General features: G+C 37.1%; 1 protein-coding gene across 5 annotated transcripts in view; it reads left to right on the top strand.

Moving 5' to 3' along the window:
* The window catches only part of ERI1 (exoribonuclease 1), a 30,386-nt gene that overhangs the window by 517 nt on the left and 18,883 nt on the right, over nucleotides 1-10,986 (top strand). For 4 of the 5 annotated variants that reach the window (XM_063726512.1, XM_024251405.3, XM_024251406.3 and 1 more), the window contains exons 2-3: nucleotides 4,609-4,787; nucleotides 8,150-8,360. In XM_063726512.1, coding sequence (XP_063582582.1) covers nucleotides 4,609-4,787; nucleotides 8,150-8,360 — 390 coding nt within the window. Of the gene's footprint in view, nucleotides 1-3,404; nucleotides 3,426-4,608; nucleotides 4,788-8,149; nucleotides 8,361-10,986 lie in introns of those variants that run through there. The other variant, XM_054561191.2, reaches the window with a different exon arrangement.

The following is a 10,986-nucleotide window of genomic DNA, read 5'->3' as shown; positions in this document are numbered from 1 at the left end:
TGGGGTGGGTGTCTTGGAGCCCCCTCAGGGCCGAATCACTCTCTGGGAGAGAGGAAATCGTCAAGACCAGTTCTGTCTACAGTGGGTTAATAGGTTTTAAGAGGGAGTTCTGCTCTAAACTTAATTCTGTGTTCATGGTTGCTGTTGTCACTCCATCTAGCCGTTATGGGTAATTTGCAAGGCTTTATATTTTTAAAATCTCACCATATACCCTAGGTATGTCACTTCATACCTTTTTTTAAAAAACGAAAAAATTTAAAAAGCACCCACCAGCATCCCTCTCTCTGTACCTGTTAAGTGGAGCTTCGTCTTAGCTGCTTTTGCTCATTTACTGGTGTCTCATATAAACATAGTATACGATTGAATGAATAATTTTGACATCTTATAGGTTGAACCTAGTTACAGTGGCAAAGTTGTAGAACTGTCTTAAAACTTATTTAACTAATGTAATTGTTGACTAGCGCTGCGGATTGTAAGTGATTGAATACTAAAATTGATCTTTTCCTAATAATAAACATGTTGAGCACTTCATAAAGTGGGTATTTGCAAGAGGCCTCCAAACTCTTGCTCCTTCCGTCCACGATCAATTTCCATCTGGCAGCTAGAATGAGCTTTTCAATAACATGAATTTGGCTTATTCCCCTCCTTAGTAACTTCGATTTGCTGCGCTGCGGGGTCTGGTGCCTGCCTCGGTTGCTAATTGCATCTCACACAGTTTTTTTCCAGTGCCCGTCGCTTCCTTGTGTTCTTTTACGTTGGAAAGAAGGTCTTGTTAAGAGTCTCTGTATGTTCCTTTTGCCCTGTATGCACTTCCTTTGGATCTTTGCAATTATCTTTCTCCTTCTGAAGTTGTTACTTTCAAAGAGTACTTGCACATCCCTTCTCTTATAAAGAACCACTCTTCCACCTGCCTTCCTCTTCAGCCTGAGATACGTTGTGTCAATCTCATCGTGTAAGTGGTTTTTAAAATAAATTTCGAAGTTTATTTTTAGTAAAAGAAGTGTGTTTGAATATGCTTCTTTATATTTGAAAGTCTTGACACTTTTACAGCTACTTAAGGCCTAGGTCTCTGTTCCAAATTGGCTTTAGTGACGGTAGTAATTGTTAAAAACTTACTGTTGCGTGCTCTTAATAATGATACTTTTTTTTTTTACAAAAAGCCGGGCGTAGTTGCGTTCGCCCATAGTCCCAGCTACTAGGGAGGCTGAGTGGGGAGGATCACCTGAGCCCATGGGTGGAGGCTGCAGTGAGCTGTGATCGTGTCACTGCAGTCCAACCTGGGTGACAGAGTGAGACCGTGTCTCAAAAACTAATAGTAATGATACATTTTTTTTTTTGGAGACGGAGTTTCGTTCTTGTTGCCCAGGCTGGAGTGCAATGGCATGGTCTCAGCTCACTGCAACCTCCACCTCCCGGATTCAAGTGATTCTCCTGCCTAAGCCTCCCTAGTAGCTGGGATTACAGGAACCCCCCACCACACTTGGCTAGTTTTTGTATTTTTAGTAGAGATGGGGTTTCACCATGTTGACCAGGCTGGTCTTGAACTCCTGACCTCAGGTGATCCGCCCACCTCGGCCTCCCAAAGTGCTGGGATTACAGGCAATGAGCCACTGCGCCGGGCCATGATACAGTTTTTTTCAATCTGGAGCAAAGTTTTTTGTTGAATTCAGGTGGTAAATTTCCATTATCTCTAATGCCAGTTGTCTTTGTAAACTAATAGAAGCTATTGCGTATTTATATTTTAATAAGTAGGTTCAGATTTCATCAGAACTCTCCTTTTGGAAGAACGTCAATCAAGAAAAATTCTAAGCTTTTTTTTAGTGTGCAGATGCAGAGGTTTTCCTTTTCTTTTTTTAATAGGTAGTACCTAGATTTTTGGCAACAGAATAATAGCAGCATTTCCAGAACATGTTTTCAAAATGTTCTCTATACAGAAAAAGTTTCATTTGACAAGCAGTTACTTTCTAGCTTACTGTTAAAATGTGTTTTCTTTTATCTTGCAACAACAGATTGTGTTCCTTTAAAAAAATGCTAAAAATCAAGCTCCAGTACCCTTCCCAATACGAAGAGGACAGCAATTATAGAATACCTGTCTTTTTGTAAAAGAAAATTTGTAACTCATCTTTAAGTTCAACAACAGTTTTTTTGTTTTGTTTTGTTTTTTGTTTTTTTTTTTTTTTTGAGACGGAGTCTCACTCTGTCGCCCAGGCTGGAGTGCAGCGGCTCAGTCTCGGCTCACTGCAAGCTCCGCCTCCCGGGTTCACGCCATTCTTTTGCCTCAGCCTCCTGAGTAGCTGAGACTACAGGCGCCCGCCACCACGCCCGGCTAATTTTTTGTATTTTTAGTAAAGACGGGGTTTCACCGTGGTCTCGATCTCCTGACCTCGTGATCCGCCCGCCTCGGCCTCCCAAAGTGCTGGGATTACAGGCATGAGCCACCCCGCCCAGCCTCAACAACAGTTTTAAAGTAGTTTGCCACAAGATAGTAAACCTCTGTTTGGTATAGAATATTTTCATGGCCACATCCCATAATGTAAAAGCTTGTCTTATTTGAGATAATATAAACCATACATCCACTTCAATTGAACACGTGAATATTGCAAAATGTTACAGTTCTGTGATGGTGAATGTTTCTCTCCATATTGTGGAATCTATCACTTTTCTCATTATATGGTCGGTATTATATGTGACATGTGATAGAGGGATGTAGTTACTGGTACGGGTGCTGATGCAAATGTAAGTATGTATTTCGTAAACTAATTTTGTGTTTCTGCAGATTAACAATACAAGTAGTATTGTTTTTAGTATTTTCTTTCTGCTCCTTGGCGGATTGATTTGAGCATCCTTCTTTGTGAACCATCAGTGTAGATGTGAAATTTGGGAGGAGACACTGCTTTCTGAGGATTAGACCTTGGCTGTCTCTAGAACTTCACTGAAGGAAGAGAACTAGAGCTGGACCTAGGAAAGGAAGCAAATTTTTCTTTATGGAAGTCATAATTTATAGCATCTATAGAAGAGGCCTAAGTGTTACTTGTGAATAATTTTTGTAGCTACAGTTTTGGATGGGAATTAACAAGTGAATCAGAAGGAGGATTTATCCAAAGAGAAAATCTACTTAAATTAACTGAGACATCTGTTTTGGTAGAGAAACTGTTACTTAATGTTGACCTACATTTTAACCTGACTAAAGATGAAGTTTAAAATTCAATGTAAATTTAAAGTCAAAAGATAATTTTTTATAAAATTCTGGTCAAGCAGAGCAGTATCTATTGTAAATTTAATATATTGTTGAAAGTGAATCATTGGTCAACTAGCAATACTTTTTTTTTCTTAACATTGTTAACAAGGAACCTCAGTGTGTCTATTCTTTAATTTATGGACAGTTCAGACATTGGAACTGCTGACCTCTTCCTCAAAGGAAATGGGTGAGTCACTCTTGAGTACTCTGGCACCTTACCTAGCATTACATTTCCAGTAAATGTGTGTTGCATTAAATTGAGAGCTTAGAGTAAGAAATAGTTCCTGAACCATCAGGATCAGTTGTAAGTCAGGGACTGTGTCCTCTCTGTGATTATCCTTCCTTGATCTATAATTACAGTTTACATGAGGACAATGTGGTAAATTATAACTGAGGTAACAAGCTTTAATAGGGATTAATAGTAAGTACTAAATATTTTTCAAAATTCTGGAACATAGCTAATATTTGTGATATTGCATGTGGAAAATAACTTATAAATGAATCTTTGGAACTTAACATATTAGTAATTTGAGACTGCCTGTGGAGAAAATAGAATTGAGTCATGTTTTTTCATAACAGATTTTTATTTATGAAAAGATTTATAATTCTGTAGTTCTTCTGGTTAGCGGACATAAGTATAACTTTTGGAAAATGTAGGTTTTGAAATTAAATACATTTCCTTCTTTGAGTACTAGGAAGCTGTGAATTAGATTTGCAGTCCATTTTGTTTTTATGTTGGGCAATTTTTGTTAACTTTGTGAAATGAAGTCAGGTTAAAAATTATCAGAAGTTATTATACATGTATAATGTAAAAGTTCATTTAAAAATGGGTTCATTTGTAAATATTAGCATATTGTTTGTGAAGGGCTTGTTGTATAGCCTGTGATATTAATAGTTAACATTTATTAATAGCTACTGTGGTGTAGGGGCCTGATACACATAATCTCGTTTAATCTTTGTAATAATTCTGCCCAAACACTATTTACCATTACCAAATTACCATTTTATAGATAAGGAAATTGAAGATCAGAGGCCAATACGTAGCTATCCAAAGTCATGCTGCTATTTCTAGTAAATAGTCAGCTGGGGCTCTCTATTGAGGTGGTGTTGACTCCCACCACCAGTCCTCTTTTTCCTTAGCTTTGTTTCCTTTGAGGAACCTCATGACTCATAATAGAGCGGGGTCAATTGTATTGGAGACACATCTTCCTTCTTCTTATCCTTTCCTCCCGTTTAGGAGCTGCAGTGAACACTTTTCATTGAACTTGTAGCATGAAGAGGCTTCAGAAGTTTGAAAGTTTGAATCTTTAAATCTGTGATGTTTGTACTAATTATAAACTACATCCTTTTTTTTTTTTTTTTTTTTGTAGGAAACTCAACAGTGTAGATTTGATGGCCAGGAGACAAAAGGATCCAAGTTCATTACCTCCAGTGCGAGTGACTTTAGTGACCCAGTTTACAAAGAGATTGCTATTACGAATGGCTGTATTAATAGAATGAGTAAGGAAGAACTCAGAGCTAAGCTTTCAGAATTCAAGCTTGAAACCAGGTAATTAAAAATAACTTATAAAATTATAAAAGTAGTACATGCTCATTTTAGAAAATCTTGAAAACATTGAAATATTCGAAATCATCTGTAATCCTACCATAATGACATGACCCTATTAACAATTCAAAAAAACTGTAATTAACATTTTTTATGTGCAACTCTGATTATTTTTGTCTGTCTTCTAGATGATAGGACTGCTGAATCAAAGTCTATGAATATTTTAATGACCTACCGGCAATGTATAGGAGTATCTGTCTTATTATAACAAGTGTGTTTTTAATTTTTTTAGTTGCTCATTTAAATGATGGATAGTTATATTAGTGAGATAGAGTATTTTTCTTTTTTATTTTCTTTTTGCCATTTGTATCTTTCATAAAAAGAGTTTGTTTGAAATCAGGTACAATAAATTAAAAACATCATTCACTTACCAGGAATATTTTTTGTTTTAATTTCTAAAAAATAATGTACAATGATGGTATGCATTATGTTTAACTGTATATTGAGTGAGAAAACAATGCAACTTAGTCAACTGTGTGTGTTAATGAGATATACATATACCTAAGTTTTTAGTAATTTTTTGCGAAACAAATCACTTTACGTTGATTGGGCCTTGGGGCAGGAATGGCTTTTGGAGTCCAGAAAAATACATCGATTTTTGATAAACAGTAGAACTGCCAGGCATCAAGAAAAAAAATTGCCTGGATGAAATAGGTGAAAACTCTTACTTTTTCAAGGCATCTCTGAATCATAATCCTCTTAAAAGTAGTATTCTTCCTCTTTAGAGTTTCACCACTCTTCAGAAGAGCACAAATATATTTATTTCTAGATTGTCTACATCATAATGTATGAAGAAATTTTTGACTCCTATTTCCCCGATTCTTTCTGTTATGAAGGTGCAACATGTAGCCTACAGAAGATTTTCCAAGCAAAATTTTTGTCCTTCCCAGGTGTGAAGATCAGTTGCTTACTCCTGGCTTGCATGGGAGCTAGAGATCTAGATGTATGTTTATACATTTATTCAACAAGCCTGTGTTGAATTCTAAGTACTGCAGTAGGCATTGAAGTTATAAAGGTAAATACAGATATGTTCCCCACTTTGGCAATCTCAGTCTTTTGGGAAAACACACAAAGAAATCATCACAATACAGAGTGGCCAATGCTATATTGGAGGTCTGGCCAGGTACAGCATGAGAATACAGAGGAGAATATTTCTCAGGAATTCAGAAAGATGACATTTGAATTGTGCCAGACAGAAAAGGGAGGGAGAGGGTATTTCAGACAAAAAAACCCAGAAACTTTTCTAATTCCAGTTTGTATGGTTTCTGCAACATAATCTTGCCTTTTCTTCAGCTGTTGTGCAACCAAAGTTATAGAACATAAAAGTGTATTGAGAACATGACTTTTAAAATTTTTTTATTTTTTTGAGACAGAGTCTTGCTCTGTCGCCCAGGCTGGAGTGCAGTGGTGTGATCTCGGCTCACTGCAACCTCCGGACTCCTGGGTTCAAGCAATTCTCGTGCCTCAGCCTCCCGAGTAGCTGGGATTACAGGCATGCACCACCATGCCTGGCTAATTTTTGTATTTTTAGTGGAGATAGGATTTCTCCATGTTTCCCAAGCTGGTCTCGAACTCCAGCTCAAGTGATTCACCCACCTCCCAAAGTGCTGAGATTATAGACGTGAGCCATCTGGCCGGTTGAGGCCATGACTTACAGTATATTTTGTCTGTAGTACACAGTATACCTCAGGAACATTTGACAATGATACTGAAATGATAGGTTGTAGCCAAGTTGGGAAGGAACTCTATGCTGAAGTCTGCATTTTACCTTGTAAGCAGAAGGCGGCCACTGAAGATATTTAAGCAGAAAATTGGCATTAGTGCTCAGCTCTCAAGTAAAGAATGAATCGAAGGGTTGTGGTAATGGAGGCATTTGCCATACTCCACGAAGCTAATGAGAGCCATAGCAGAAAGAATTAAAGAGAATCATATTCTGAATATGTTTCTGAGTTAGAATTGGCAAACATGGTGAGTATTTGGAAGAGCAAAGGAGATGTTAAAGATAGCAGGTTTCTATCCAGAGCAACTAGTTGTATGTTTGTCCTGCCATTAGCTTTGCAGACAACTCGGGTAAATGTAGTCTCTCCGCCTGTCACACCTCCCACCCCACAACAACAACAAAAAAAAGTAATCCAAAGCTGTCACATGACACAGAGGTCACTCACAGTGCCTTAATATGAAAGAGGTTCAGGATTTTCTCCCTAGGTCTTGATAATTTTGAAAATCTCAAGCAAAGAAACAATATTAAGACATTTCATCTTAAAATAGCTAACTGGTTGATTATTACTATTTTCATGGGTAGGATTTTTTGTAGTTTAGAAAGGAAAATAAAAGACAGTTTTTTTTAAATAGTCATTAATCAGTTAACATGATACTTTACTTGGCACTACACATTAATTATAATTTAGATCTTATTTTTACTTCCATTTCATATTTGCAGGCCAACATAGGATTCATGTATGTAACACTGAAGGAAGCCTGAATGCTGGTTGTAACTTAATTTTTTGGAAAAATACATATTGTTTAAAGAATGAAGTCACCTGATCACTGTTATCTGTTAGGATGACCTTTCTCTCCTCCCCACTACTCCATTTGTGGAATGTATATTTTAAAGCTACCTATAATATTGAAATCCCCTAAATCATATTCTACCCATGATAAATTAAGAAACTTATTTCTGGTTAAGAACCTACTAGTATGATAATGCTCCTCTGGACACAGTTTACTTAGAGTGTATTCTAATTGAGTTTTCCTTGTTAGGTAGCCAACAGACATTCACCTTTATATGCTAGGCTCATAATGCTTTCATATTCTTATAAATCTTTTGAGTTGACTAACCTACAAAAGCCAAAAGAAAGGAAAGAGATAATACGATATCTTCAACTTAACCCAAATTTTTATATTCTTAAGTTTATATTTTGGCCAGTGGAATAATTTTATATTAATTTCAATGTTTGTATCATATATGTTATCTTAGTATATAAGGCAATATGACTGTGTTGGTAGTATATGCTGACAATGTTTATGGTTTGAAATACCAATATATGTTGGAGAAAATACTGTTATATACTACTAAAATAAAAAATGACTTGTGAAGGAAAATGTTAATGTTGTAATAAACATATTATTTTAATTAATTCTTTGCTGACTTAGCTTTGAGTCTTGCTTTTCTTACATTTATTTTAGCTAGCATTTGCTAAATTACGCTGTGATTGTCAGTGTTCAGCCCAGTGCCGGCGGGTAGGAGTTTTGATTCTTGACTGTAGAATTTACCTAAGTGTAACTAGTTGTCTTCTTCTACTTAGAGGAGTAAAGGATGTTCTAAAGAAGAGACTGAAAAACTACTATAAGAAGCAGAAGCTGATGCTGAAAGAGAGCAATTGTGCTGACAGTTATTATGACTACATTTGTATTATTGACTTTGAAGCCACTTGTGAAGAAGGAAACCCACCTGAGTTTGTACATGAAATAATTGAATTTCCGGTTGTTTTACTGAATACGCATACTTTAGAAATAGTAAGTGAATTTTTATATTTTAATTGTATTTCTAGCAGCAACTATTCTGGTGTTTACTGGTTATGTGGAGGTCCTCATTTGCTGTGTAGCCAGAATTAGGCTTCTAAAGTAAGTTTTTTCTTTGCCGTGAACTTTATATCAGCTTGATTAATAGAAAAGCTATAACAAAGCAATTTTAGAGACTACTGCGTTCTTTTTGCAGTAGTGAAAGTTAAAATGTTTTTTTCCATTTGCTTAGAACATCTGGGTGTGGACATCAGAATCTCCTGGTAAGTAAAAAAATAAAGAAAATACTAACGATACTGATGCCTGGCCCTAGTCCCAGAGATTCTAATTTAGTTCTGTGATAGGGCCTCTGACATCAGCAGTTTTTTGAAGCTTTTCAGTTGGTTTTAATATGCAGTCAGGCTTGATAACCACCGCTGTGGCCTAATGTGAACTTTCATCTCTAAGAATGATAATTTACAAAAATGACTTTTGAACCTCTCTGTTGGAAAGTTTGAGGGTGAAATGACTCATATAACCCTGGTTTCTAAGCCAAATAATATGTGTGCTTTAGATCCTTTTCAGTGCCTTATTAGTTCAGAAAGTCTGGTAGGAATTCCCTAAAATAATACTGTTTGCCTTATAAAATCTGAGCAAGAATATCATAACATCTCATCTCTCCAAAAGTCACTTCTGTGATATCCTCAGTTGCTACCAACCCACTTGGGAGTAAGTATAAAAAGGCTTTGTGAATTAAAATGCATAGGTTATTAGTGCTATTCAAAATCTGTTTTAGTTATAGTCTTAGCCTATTTCTATAATTTTCTTATCCAAAGCAGATTGAAGGTCAGTAAATTAGAAGGAAAAATGGCACCTATGAAGGCAAATAATCTTTCATAAGTCACTAGATTTTACTTCTCTCTTACTCAAGGACGACTGTAGCAATTCTCCCTCATTTGGACATTATGATTTATTGCTTTTGTCTATACTGCTCCCACTACACACAAACATGTTACATTTTTCACACCATATAAAAACTTCATCCCACTGCACTGCCAGCTACCCCATTTCTTTGTTCCTCTCTTTGGGAAAATTCTTCATGTAAGTTATAGGTACTTATATGTGTATCTCTTTCCTTTTCTTCCATTCTCTCAAATTTATACCATTGTGGGTTTACATTCAATAAAGTTTAAGCTGTGTATTCAATCCCATCATTCCACTAAAATCACTCATCAACATCATCTTTGACCTTTGCCCTAAATCCTGGCAAAATTGACCATTCTCACTTTTTTTTTTTTATTTTTTAAGATAGAGTCTTGTACCCAGGCTTGAGTGCAGTGGTGCGAACCGAGCTGACTGCAACCTCCACCTCCTGGGTTCGAGCAGCTCTTGTGCCTCAGCCTCCTGAGTAGCTGGGAATACAGGTGCGTGTCAGCACGCCCAGCTAATTTTTTGTATTTTAGTAGAGACAGGGTTTCATCATGTTGTGCAGGCTGGTTTCGAACTCCTGAGCTCAGGCAATCTACCTGCCTCAGCTTCCCCAAATGCTAGGATTACAGGCGTGAGCCACCATGCCCGGCCATTCTCACTTAAAAAAAAAAAAAAAAAATTAACACTGCACTGCTGGCTTGAATACTCTTTCCTTGGAGCATTTTCTTCAGGTATAACTTGTTCTGCTTGATTTTTCTCCAGCGCTACTGGATTCCCCATTTGCAGTTTTCTTTGCTGGTTCCTCGTGTCCTTCCTAGCTTCCCCATATCAGATGACGCAGGTCTCAATCCTAGCCCCCCTTCTCTGCTTACATCCTCTTCTCTGCTTACATCCTGTCGCTTGATGATCTTCTCTAGTTCCATAGCTTTCAGAAGCTATCTCTTTGCTGGTGTCTTTCAAATACATATTTCCAACCCGTACCTCTGTTCCAAATCCAGATTGCTTATTTGAAATCTCTACTTAAGTGTCTCAACCTTTTGAACTTACCCCCAGCCCATTCTATCTTTAGCCTCCTGTAGCTTGGGTGATGGCAGCTTTTTCTAATTAGAATCCTTCTAATTGCTCAGTTCAAAAACTTTGGAGTCATCTTTGACTCCTGTTTCTCTCACATCCAGGCCATCAATGATTCCTGTTTGGCTCTGCCTTCAAAATATATCCAGAACCCAGTCACTTAACTGAACTGGTATGACTTCATTCTGAGCCTCTATCATTTATGTGACTTATTGCATTCGCCATCTAACCGGTCTTTGTGTTTCTGTCTGTGTCTGACTACAACCAGTTCTCAAAAAACTGGCCAGAGTAATCCTTTTAAAATATGTCAGATCATTTCACCCCTCTGCTCAAAACCCTGCACTGGCTCCTCATTTAAATCAGAATACAACCCATATTCCTTACATGACTTGGCCTATTGTTTCCTCTGATTGTTTCCTGTCTTACTATTCTTTTCCTTAACTCATTCCACTCCAGGCATACTGACGTGCTTGCTCATTCTCAAAAATGCCAGGCATGCTTTATCCCATTACTTGCCAGGACTTAAGCTCCAATTTTCTTAGCCAGAAGTCTTGCTGGCTGATGTTTTTCTCCTTCTCTCCCTCCCTCCTGTTTTTCCTTCCAGTCCTTCCTTAAACCTTACCTCTAAATAAAGCCTACT

This window comes from Pongo abelii, chromosome 7, assembly GCF_028885655.2.
Source record: "Pongo abelii isolate AG06213 chromosome 7, NHGRI_mPonAbe1-v2.0_pri, whole genome shotgun sequence".
In the NCBI taxonomy this organism is placed as follows: Eukaryota; Metazoa; Chordata; class Mammalia; order Primates; family Hominidae; genus Pongo; species Pongo abelii.
This window is presented reverse-complemented; position numbering and strand designations above follow the sequence as displayed.